Here is a 12166-nt window from a genome sequence, read left to right on the forward strand (position 1 = left end):
AACTCTGTCCCTTTGCCATTGTGAATTACTTCCTCCCCTACGCGATCAGATAAAGTGATGGTTGTGCTGCTAAAAGGAACATGCTGTAGAACTGGTTCTCTGACGCCCTCGCCCCATGTGGAGGGGTGCGTTTGAAACTTGCACGTGTGAAGTATGCATTGAATGAGTCAAAGTATGCATGGAGGGGAGTGGTGATTCACCCACAGGTGTTATGCCAGGAGAGGAAAGTTTTAATTTACAGCTGGGGTTCATAGACGGTCTACTGATGGAGACTGCCTGAGATTTTTACTCCCAGTGCATCTCCTCCCTCTGCTCGTGTTCTTGGGCATAGCACTCAGCAGAGTGGTGTCTTTACCTAAGACTCCCCTCAGCTAAATGAAACTAACTGCTTCTCCTGCCTCAAAACCTCTTGGAACATCCTGGGGATACTAGTCTCTGGCACAAGATGGAGCAGTGGGCTTATGCAGTAGCCTTTCCTGTCTCTTGACCTGAGTAGCTCAATATTTCTGCAGCTCCCAAGTCCTCCAGTGCTACAGAAATCCAACAACTTAATATGTTTCAGTAGAAATCATTGTTGGGCTTTCTGCATTAAACATCAAACACATTTTACAGTTCTGCTTTCTCTACCCTGCTTCAATAAAACCTGGATGAATCTTTCTCCTCTTTGCTATAGAATTTCCTTTCCAAACAGTGGTATGGAGAGATCTCGAGAGACACTAAGAACTGGAAGATTATATTGTGTCTGTTCCTTTTCCCTTTAATCGGCTGTGGTTTCATCTCCTTCAGGTAACAGGGTTCTCATTGGTAGAAAAACAGAAGGGAAGCATGTCTATATAACCTATTTAGGTGCTAATATCTGGCTCACCTCATTATAGTATCTGAGTGCCCTAAACAATGCATATAAATAAACAATGAACAGCCCCAAACAGGGCCGGCTCTGGCTTTTTTGTCGCCCTAGGCAAAAAAGCCACCCGCTGCCCGTCTCCCCCCCCCCCCCCCCAGTGGGGCCGCAATCCCCAACCGGCTGGAGCGCCGGGAGCAGTGCGGAGAGCCCGGCCGGGGCTCTACGCTCTCCCCGGCAGCCAGAGCGCCAGGGGGAGGGCGGAGAGCCCCCAGCGGCGAGAGCGCCGGGAGGAAGGCAGAGAACCCGGCCGGGGCTCTCCACTCTCCCTGACCGGCCGGAGCGCCGGGGGGAGGGCGGCGAGCCCAGCCGGGGCCCTGCTCTCCCCGACTGGCCAGAGCGCCGGGGGGAGGGCGGCGAGCCCGCTGTGGCTCCGCTCTCCCCGGTGGCCGGAGTGCCACGGGGAAGGCGGCGAGCCCAGTCGCGGCCCCGCTCTCGGGCTAGAGCGCCCCGCCGCACCGCCCCCCTCCAGGCGCCGCCCCAAGCACATGCTTGGTGGGCTGGTGCCTGGAGCCGGCCCTGATCCCAAACAGCCTTTTTAAGTGGAAGTGTCCTTCCTTTTTTACAGATGAAAAAATACGGCACAGGATAGATGAAATGATTTCCCCAAAATCATGCTGGGACTTTGTGGCAGAACTAGGAATTGGACGCATGTTTCTCAAGTGCCACTCCAGTATCTTAAATGCAAATCCATCTTTCCTTTGATAGATTCCATCTGCTGTGGAGGTTAATCTGAGCATGATAGCAAGGAGGACAAAGTTTGAAATTAGGAAACACAAGTTGTTACCATTTGGCAGCAGTTTGGTGGCTTATATGAAAGGAGAGGCATGGCCTCGGCAAAATTCCCGACTGACAAGTGATCCCATCAGTGCTCATTTGGCTGGGATTGCTAACAAGATGTCTAGTGGCTGAATGAGCCAGAGACAGAACAACTCTGGTCCTTCAGGGACAAGATAGGCCACCCTGCCAACGTACCGTGAGTCAGGGACATTTAACTGATGCTGCCCAGACTATAATTATTTGACAGCGCTTCAAAGTGATTTTTTCGATTTAAAAAATCAGGCATGTTTGCATGGTCACTACTTTAGTTTCACAAGGAACATTTTTTTAAGGCTTGAGAGATGTGTGTTTGAGATCATCCTTTTTTTATCTAGGAAAAAGCCCGTGGAGAGGAGCAAGAAGCTCTTGTTGTATTATGCCTCATTCTTCACCTCCCCATTTGTGGTCTTCTCCTGGAACGTCATCTTCTACATTGTTTTCCTGCTGCTCTTCGCCTACGTCCTGCTCATGGATTTCCAGAAAGAACCCACCATGCTGGAACTCATCCTCTATGTTCTGGTCTTCATCCTGCTTTGTGATGAAGTGAGACAAGTAGGCAACGCTTGTGAACCAAAATGGCCTATTTCCAGACAGACACTTTTTTATTTCTCCTAGATGCAGAAAGAAATGAAGACCTTCTTATGGTTATGTGCAAAATGCTATGCAAAAGTCATTCAGAGAGCCCAAAGGAAGTGATTGTGTTCACCATGACTGACACACACAACTCCTGCTAATGCAGGCAGAAGCTGTGTGTGTGTGTGTATGTGTGTGTGTGTTGAGGGAAACATACTGATCCTGTGCTGTATGTATTAGTCCATGGCCCAGATCCTCAAAGATATTTAGGTATCTTTCAATGGGATTTAGGCACCTAAATATCTTTGAGGATTTTGCCATTAGAGAGAGTTCTCAAAATCATGTGGTATAAATTGTCAAAGCAATCTAGGTCATTTTAGATTAATTTTGTAATGGAAAATGTGTCATCATGCTCTAGAATTTTTTACAAACCTATGCAACTATCACTGGTATTTGTCATTTCATGAGTGAGAGAACTGTGGCTGACAGAGGCCCAGCACCCACCCCACAAAGAGGGAATACATCTATGCACTACAGAGGTACTCTGAATGAGATGCACTAATGTATTTTTTTGCAGAGTTATTTGACTATCTGTGGGGGAGGAGGGGAAATGGCTTTCTTCTGAGGAGAGAACGCCTCTAGTAATAGGAGTCCTTCAGAACGCTGGGGGATTTGAGTGTGGCTGGTGAAGAGGTCATGGCAACTTACGATCAGTCGTTGAGAAGATGGTGTGTGATTTATTAGTTCAGTGCAGTCTTGAGTACCGTGTAAGGCATGCAGCCAGAGGATAAGTGCCAGCACAAGATCTGCATGCGTAAAGATCATTGCAGGATGAGTCTCTGCCATGCCCAGAGTGGCTGTAACCCGGCTATTTAATCTCAATGTTTTTTTCAGAAAAAAATAAATCCATTACCAAATAAATAGGAGTGCACCTTTGGCTTGACAGATGAAGGGGAAAGGTTATAAGGGTCTGCTACCTTGAAATTATTCTTGTCTGATTGATTAGGTTTCCTGGTCTCTCTGGACCCCTCCTGCACCTCCCATGTAGGCCCAGCCACGACTTGAGCAGCATGACACAGCCTGCCAGAGATTTTCAGATGCAACAGCTGAGCTAAGAATGTTAAGCAGCTCCCAGTTCAGAAAGGGAAACTGAAGGGGTTGGATGATCATAAAACCCAGCTGAAAAAGCAGCTGGGCATAAGGGAAACCTTTCTTCCCCTCCTCTTAAAATACCACCCCTCAGCAGTCAGGGCAGCCGGAACTGCTTCAGATCTAGGGCTCCGACCCTGCATCTTCTTACTCCTATGAGCAGGCCTGAAGCAAATAGTCTCACTCCTGTTGATTTTAATGAGGATTACATGCCCAAGGTCTCTACGTTTGAGTAAAGGCTGGCAGCATAGGCACTTACCAGGCATCTCATTTATTTGCATTGATGGATATCGATACCCAGAGTCAGGCTGACTCGGCAGTGCCCTGCTGTGTTGTGTGGCCTGGCGGCAGAAGAAAAGTTTGAAAATCCCAGCCAGTCAATGAAGCGCCCAACTCCCCTAGGTTCTTTGGGAAATCCCAACACTTGGTTTCTCTTTGATTGGGACTGTTTAGGAGCATAGCAGGCAAACATCAAAGAAAAATGCAGTTGGTGTTCCTGCCCGGCTGCTATACTTACCGGCTTTTGGAGGAACGTGGGCATGTCTGACGCTCCAATTTCACTTCAGATGCTAAGGGAGATTAGCATTGCCTGGGCTCCACTGAAGACAATCCAGATTGTTTAAAAGCACGCAGCTGAGAAATGAGTTGAACCAGTGTACTCAAGGGAATTGTGTTGGCTCTGCAGAGTGTGCCCCCAACCAATAGCCAGCCCTTCCCAACCTAATGGGCCAAACCTAAACTGCATACCTTTGGGAATGTTTGGAGCTGGAGCCAAACTCTTTGGCTTCAGCCTATCTTCACTTTTGAGACACCTAGATCATTTTAAGCCAATGAAAGCCATACTCTCATTGGTCAGCAATGAACGTTCTGATTAAGGTCAGAATTAGCCTCAAATTGGGGGCTTTTTTTGATTGACTCACCGCTGAGGAGTGGCTGGATGGGACCGGTATGGGTGCCAGTTCATCTTTCAACACTGCTTTTTGTTTTCCCACGGCCCAGTTCTTCAATATGTGTGGAGCTGTATCTGACTTCAGTGGGACTCCTGCACATGGAGAGCTTCTTGGCACTATTAGCAGTATTCACCATTATCAGCTGAAGGAAATGATAATCGCCCCCCTCCCCCAAGTTACTCTCAGTTTTTGTTCTGAATTCAAGGTCAAATCCTCTTTAAAAGGTGGATTGAGCTGGATGTCTGCAGATGAATAGGTGCCTCTGTTCAACCAGCCATGCTCTGTGTTTTAAATGTCCACATCCAAGCACCATAGTTCCCAATGACCTGACGTAGAATTATCTGCTGGAGTCAGAGGCAATTTACTTGCTGGGCTCAATAGCTGAATGAGATTTGTTTGACCAGCTCTGTCCTTACCCGTGAGTGCCTAACACTGAGGTCTGGAGGGAGAGTTATATAGATGTTTAATAGTAAAATAAAAGTACAGTGCTTACAATTTATTAATTTACAGCAGGAATCTGTGTTGAACTCCTGAAGGGTCACTGAGTGAGAGAGGTTTTGATTTTGCAGTCCTTTGTCAGGCAACACGCCTATTGCAGCCAACAGAGGCACTGCGTGAGAGAAGATTTCAGGTTCAGGTCCCACGTTTGTATGTTGGTCTACAGAAATGATGAAGATGTCTGCTGTGTATTTAGTACAAATGATCAGAGTGTTAATACAATGTAATGGTTGGAATTTCATGTGCACAGAGCAAAGGGGGACCAAGTTCTGACTAGGTTTGGGGGGCACAGATGGTGGTGGTTTGAACAAAATGTATGGGCAAGGAATGTGACCTATAAAATACCAAGTGGAAATTCTCATAGGAACTAACTTGGTTCTGTTGAGCATATAAAGTGACTGCCTCAGGGAACTGATGGGCAGGATCCACTGAGAGGTTAATATGAGGGAGAAAGGAGTCCAGGATTGCCAGCTGTATTTTAAAGAAGCCTTATTGAGGGTGCAGGAACAAACCATCCTGATGTGCAGAAAGAATAGCAAATATGGCCGGTGACCAGTTTGGCTTAACAGAGAAATCTTTGGTGAGCTTAAACACAAAAAGGAAGCTTATAAGAAGTGGAAACTTGGACAGATGACTAGGGAGGAGTATAAACATATTGCTCGAGCATGCAGGGGTGTAATCAGGAAGGCCAAAGCACAATGGGAGTTGCAGCTAGCAAGCGATGTGAAGGGTAACAAGAAGGGTTTCTACAGGTATGTTAGCAACAAGAAGAAGATCAGGGAAAGTGTGGGACCCTTACTGAATGGGGGAGGCAACTTAGTGACAGATGATGTGGAAAAAGATGAAATACTCAATGCTTTTTTGCTTCGGTCTTCACGCACAAGGTCAGCTCCCACATTGCTGCACTGTGTAGCACAGTATGAGGAGGAGGTGAGCAGCCCTCAGTGGTGAAAAAACAGGTTAAGGACTGTTTAGAAAAGCTGGACATCCACAAGTCCACGGGTCCAGATGTGCTGCATCCAAGGGTGCTGAGGAACTTGGCGGATGAGATTGCAGAGCCATTGGCTGTTATCTGTGAAAACTCGTGGCAATTGGGGAAAGTTCCAGACAATTGAAAAAAGGCAAATATAGTGCCCATCTTTAAAAAAGAGAAGAAGGAGAATCCGGGGAACTACAGACAGGTCAGTCTCACCTCAGTCCCTAGAAAAACATGGAGTAGATTCTCAAGGAATCCACTTTGAAGCACGTGGAAGAGAGGAAGGTGATCAGGAACAGTCAACATGGATTCACCAAGGGCAAGTCATACTTGACCAACTTGATTGCCTTCTATGATGAGATAACTGGCTCTGTGGATATGGGGAAAGCAGTGGATGTGATATACCTTGACTTTAGCAAAGCTTTTGATATAGTCTCCCACAGTATTTTTGCTAGCAAGTTTAAAAAGTATGGATTGGAGGAATGGACTATAAGGTGGATAGAAAACTGGATATATCGTTGAGCTCAACAGGTAGTGATCAATAGCTCGATGTCTAGTTGGCATCCAATATCAAGTGAAGTGCCCCAGGGATTAGTCCGGGGGCTGGTTTTGTTCAACATCTTCATTAATGATCTGGATGATGGGATGGATTGCACCCTCAGCAAGTTCGCAGATAACACTAAGCTGGGGGGAGAGGTAGATACGCTGGAGGGTAGGGATAGGGTCCAGAGTGACCAAGACAAATTGGAGGATTGGGCCAAAAGAAATCTGATGAGGTTCAACAAGGACAAGTGCAGAGTCCTGCACTTAGGATGGAAGAATCCCTTGCACTGCTACAGGCTGGGGACCGACTGGCTAAGCAGCAGTTCTGCAGAAAAGGACCTGGGGATTGCAGTGGACGAGAAGCTGGATATGAGTCAACAGTGTGCGCTTGTTGCCAAGAAGGCTAACGGCATATTGGGCTGCATTATTAGGAGCATTTTCAGCAGATCGGGAGAAGTGATTATTCCCCTGTATTCGGAACTGGTGAGGCCACACCTGGAGTACTGCATCCAGTTTAGGACCCCCACTACAGAAAGGATGTGGACAAATTGGAGAGAGTCCAGCAGAGGGCAGCAAAAATGATTAGGGGTCTGGGGAACATGACTTATCAGGAGAGGCTTGGGGAACTGGGCTTATTTAGTCTGCAGAAGAGAAGAATGGGGTGGGATTTGATAGCAATCTTCAACTACCTGAAGGGGGTTCCAAAGACAGGGCCGGCTCCAGGCACCAGCTTACCAAGCAGGTGCTTGGGCCGGCCACTTCGGAGAGGGGCGGCACGTCCAGCTGTTCGACAGCAATTCGGCGGACGGTCCCTCACTCCTGCTCAGAGCGAAGGACCTCCCGCCGAATTGACGCCACAGATCGCAATCTTTTTTTTTTGTTTGGCTGCTTGGGGAGGCCAAAGCCCTGTCCAAAGAGGATGGAGCTAGGCTGTTCTCAGTGGTGGCAGATGACAGAACAAGAAGCAATGGTCTCAAATTGCAGTGGGGGAGGTCTAGGTTGGATATTGGGAAAAACTATTTCACTAGGAGGGTGGAGAAGCACTGGAATGGGTTTCCTAAAGAGGTGGTGGAATCTCCATCCTTAGAGGTTTTTAAGGCCCGACTTGACAAAGCCCTGGCTGGATGATTTAGTTAGCATTGGTCAGTCTTTGAGCATGGGGTTGGACTAGATGACCTCCTGAGGTCTCTTCCAACTCTAATCTTCTATGATTCTATGATAGAGTATGTAGTGTTTTGTATTATTAGTCGTGCTAAATTGTGACTTACATGGAATAGGACCAACTTTACACTGGTGTGAGACTTGGAACTTTGAATCGCCAACTTGTGTAAATAATCAACTATTGCATGGCATAATGCATCTCCCCTTCCCCCCCAGTGAGTTGCCTTGTTTAAGTGAGGTCCTACTCTAAAAAGAGACTGAAAATGGCATTGGTGGGGATCCATATTCTTTTTTCCTCTAGATCAGATCGGTACAGTTGAAAAGTGAAAAGATCATTTCCTAAATGCTTGCTCCACAACCTGAAACTGGAATTGGAACCCAACTTGAATTGTGTTCTGGTTCACACATCAGCAATAAAGATGATTCAATGTGCCCTTCATGACACATGAGCCAGAAAACCACCCAGCTCCTTCTCTTATAGCTGTGGTATTCCTGGAGGTATAATGAGGGGAGAAAAAAGTAGTAAGAGCTTATTTCAGCAGACTCAGTAGATAAGTCTCTGGATACATATAGGGAGCAGCTCTATAGAGTAAGGAAGCACCAATTCTGTGTAATCACATTGTGCTTTAAAAAGAAGACAAAATGGCACCCTACTTATTCACTGTTCCATGAAAGTCTGAATATGTGATTTAGCAAATCCAGCCTTTATACGCTCCAAGGCGGTGCACCCTAATTGTGCGCACAACTTGACTTTGGGTCAGATGGGGCAGATAGGAAAATAAAACTCTAGAGTCCTCTTTCAAGTGACAATGGACTAGAAGGAGCTGATAAGGTCTGGCTGTCTCAGGAGTCATCTTGTTTGCATGTGTGTTCAGGAGGCTGGCGTGTACAGGGAGGCAAAAGTCCCCAAAACATCTGAAATTTGGTTGCAAAATCAAAAAACCACAGCTCAGTGGGAAATAAAAGTAAGCTGTGGGGCTGGAGCTGAGACTATCTGCTAGTGGGTATCTGGATATGTGAGTGGGTATATGGTATATATGGATCCCTGTACTTTGTGTGTGTATGAAAACGGCTTATTGGAAATGCACTGTACCTATTTTCCTTACTGATTCAGACAGTTACCACCTCTTCATTACCATTGTTCCTCAGCTTCAGCAAAGCAAGCATTCTCCAGTGAGAACTAGCTACAGGACCAATCTGAGGCTTTAAAATTAAGAATTTTTTGAGTTATTTATGCACAAAGCAGCGTGAAAAGTGTTATTAAAGCCTAACAAACGCTTTTTCCTATGCTCGGGTACGGTCGCACTTTAAAATTAATACACGTCCCAAAATAATTCCCCTATGTGCTGAAAACATGACAGATTTCAGTGCAAAGGATTCTTTTATTCAAAGGGAAAAATATTAGCATCTGATTTTAAATTGTGAATCCAAGGGTTTTTAGACCTGCTAGAAGTGTGAAGATCAACACAACCCTAACTACAGAGATACTAACTGGCACGTCTGTAATAACTTCTTGTTACTGGTTGGACCAAAAACTTTAGTGGTATTATGGCATGTCGACCCCTGGGCATGTGTGGATCCAAAACCAGCAGAAGCGAATGATAATGTAAAGAGTTAACACTTTGCTGAACCTCAGTGATTGGATTTGGGTTTGCTTTGAGGTTTGAGCCAGGGTTCTGGCTGGTTTGAAGCAGTGTGTTCCTCCCTATTCATAGTTAATTCTGATATGAATAGGCAGCAGTACTAGAGGACTGTATATTTCTAGGGTTGGATCCTTAGCTGGTGTAAACTTGTATAGCTCCAGTGACTCGAACGGAGCTATACTGACTTAAATTAGCCTAGGACTTGGCTCCTAGATGTTCAATTGCTACAATAAAATGTTTAATCCAGGTCAGTTCTGGCCATCTTTGGTTCATAAAAAGCAAGGGATTTTTAATTTCATTTGCAAAGCCACTAATGAGAGGATAACCGTGATAGTCTGGTTGACTTGCATTCTCTTGCCCTTTAGCATCTGCCTTTCCCAACATGTAATGTTCAAAGCGAGGTATGAGCCAAACATGTGCAGAAATAGAAATATCTTGAATTTGACAAGTGCTAATGTAGAGAGACAAGGTGGGTGAGGGAATATCTTTTATTGGACCAACTTCTGTTGGTGAGAGACAAACTTTCAAGCTACATAGAGCTGTTACTCTTAAGCTTTGTGTAGCTTGAAATCTTGCCTCTCACCAACAGAAGCTGGTCCAATAAAAGATATTCCCTCATCCACCTTGTCTTTCTGGTATCCTGGGACTAACCTAGCTACAATAACAGTGCAGATTCTAATCTAAACATTTGTGTAACCATGGTGCATTATTAACCATTCTTCCCATACTATGGAAAATGACAGCTACCATAGATGGATTTTAATAGCACCAGTAACAAGTCATATACACCAGGCACTCTGCTCTGCTATGTCATTGTGTAAAAAAGGTGAAAATGTCCAGGACACTGGTTTTCTTTCAAATGCATTGAGAATTGAGTAGGTATTCAATGCTCTCCAGTGGCTGAGATGCACCTGGGCTGATAGTAATTGATCCTATTCCAAAGATTCAGAACTATTTGAACTAATGAATGGAAAATGGAAAAATGAGCCCATACATTACTCCAGAATGGGATACCTAGGGGAAAACCAACCCTGACAATTAATTCAACCAGCCACTAGATGCCACCATTCCACTTCATAAACACACCCAAATACTTGTACCAGAAGTAGGAATCTTGGTCCTAAACAGACTGGTTATAAAACATGTTTAAAGGATTGTTACATCTGTGATGAACTCTCAGTACATGACAATTCTTTATAATGATTGAATATGCATTTGGACCAGATCTCTGTTTGAAATGATCTGATACTTTTATGTCATTTCCTTTTTGATGGATACAAAAGGAGACTAGAATTAACTGAAGGAGGGGATATTTGGATCTGTGATACCCTTAAGATAGAGTTCAAAGCTGAATCAGAACTAAGGCTTTGGATGAGATTTGTTGGTGCTGGGTGCTGTTGAGGTGCTTTGAGGAGAATGGGTCAAAATGCAGAAATCTCTTTATTGATTGATCACACAGTACTTTTGTCAGATGTGGCCAGGATTCAGAATCCAGTCCCCTTCCCCGTTTCAGGCCCAATGTGGACCCCCAAGCATTGAATGGGGGCTCTGGTCTGGAGGTCAGAATCTGACCCCTGTCCATGAAATGCAGGGGTGGGGGTTAAATTTGAGACTGCGTTTCAGAGGCATCGTTGGTTGAAAATACATACAGGTAAATATTGTTCATTTGGAGAGTTTTAGGAAAAAACACACCTGATCCAGAAATATTTAATAGTGAGTTAGCAGTTACTTCCCATGGGATTCCAGCAGTGAGCTGTGTCTTTGCTGGACAAGAAGTGAGGGGCCACTGTCAAAGAATACAAAAACGAGGAGTCCTTGTGGCACTTTAGAGACTAACACATTTATTTGAGCATAAACTTTTGAAAGCTTATGCCCAAATAAACGTGTTGGTCTCTAAGGTGCCACAAGGACAAATGTGTTAGTCTCTAAGGTGCTCTAAGGTGCCACAATGACTCCTAGGTTTTTTTGCTGATACAGACTAAAACGACTACCACTGAAATCAGTCAAAGAATACAGTGTTCTCTCAGTGGCTCTCAAATTGTGGTCCATGGACCATTGCTGGTGCATGAGGCACTTATCTTTGAAGCATTGTGCAAGTGTTAAACAGTTAAACTTCGCAGCTCCCTCTGTGGTGGGAAAGTCTACTACATCCATCTTACAGGCGGGAGAAACTTAAGTGCAAAGGTTAGGGCCAAAATAATGATGGTGATCACTTTTAATTGGCCAAAGCAGGACTTTCTTTTGGCCCATCTGATAGAGCTGCTGCCTGTGTTCCACAAGTATCCCAATTAACGTATCAGCTGTGGTAATACGTAGGCTGCATGTTAACACACTGTGGGACTCTGTCCTCTTGAGGCTGGCTCACTAAGAGATTTGTCTCAACTCCAGTTACCGGCTGTTGTCCTGTAGCTTAAGCAATAGAGAGCCATGATTTTAGGTTAAAAGGTCCAAGGTTCAGTTCTTGCTGATGAGACATAGCAAACCCAGCCATCAGATGAAACACTCCGCAAATTTGTTCGACCTAACTTAGGGTTTGTTTACACAGCAGCTGGGAGGTGTAACTCCCGGTTTGGATAGACATACACACTAGCTCTGGTTGTGCTAGTGCACCAACAATAGCAGTGTGGCCTCTACTGGTGGTGGCTCAGGCTAGCTGCTGGATTACATACCTAGGTCCTCTGGGATTGTACTAGGTAGCCCCATCCATCACCTATGCTGCTGCCATGGTCATGTTGCTATTTTTAGTGCACTAGCTTGATCATAGCTAGTATGTGTATTTCTTCCCACACTGGCAGTCACACCTTCTAGCTGTGTACCCTCTTGTGTATCCATCATTTTGCAGGCTTCGCTTTCAAGGCCAGATTGGGTACCCCTTATTTCCACTGGTGGGCTGTACTCAGCTGTGTATTCCAACCGAGTGACCAGCTCAAGGAAATTAATCTAGCACTCAGAC

The 12166-nt window shown here is 45.3% G+C and overlaps 1 protein-coding gene across 1 annotated transcript in view; it reads left to right on the forward strand.

The window, feature by feature from the left end:
* The window catches only part of TRPM8 (transient receptor potential cation channel subfamily M member 8), a 104384-nt gene that overhangs the window by 57241 nt on the left and 34977 nt on the right, over positions 1 to 12166 (forward strand). Inside the window, exons 16-17 of the mRNA XM_054044163.1 lie at positions 674 to 786; positions 2056 to 2272. Coding sequence (XP_053900138.1) covers positions 674 to 786; positions 2056 to 2272 — 330 coding nt within the window. The remainder of the gene's footprint in view (positions 1 to 673; positions 787 to 2055; positions 2273 to 12166) is intronic.

The sequence above is a fragment of the Malaclemys terrapin genome, chromosome 11 (assembly GCF_027887155.1).
Source record: "Malaclemys terrapin pileata isolate rMalTer1 chromosome 11, rMalTer1.hap1, whole genome shotgun sequence".
In the NCBI taxonomy this organism is placed as follows: domain Eukaryota; kingdom Metazoa; phylum Chordata; order Testudines; family Emydidae; genus Malaclemys; species Malaclemys terrapin.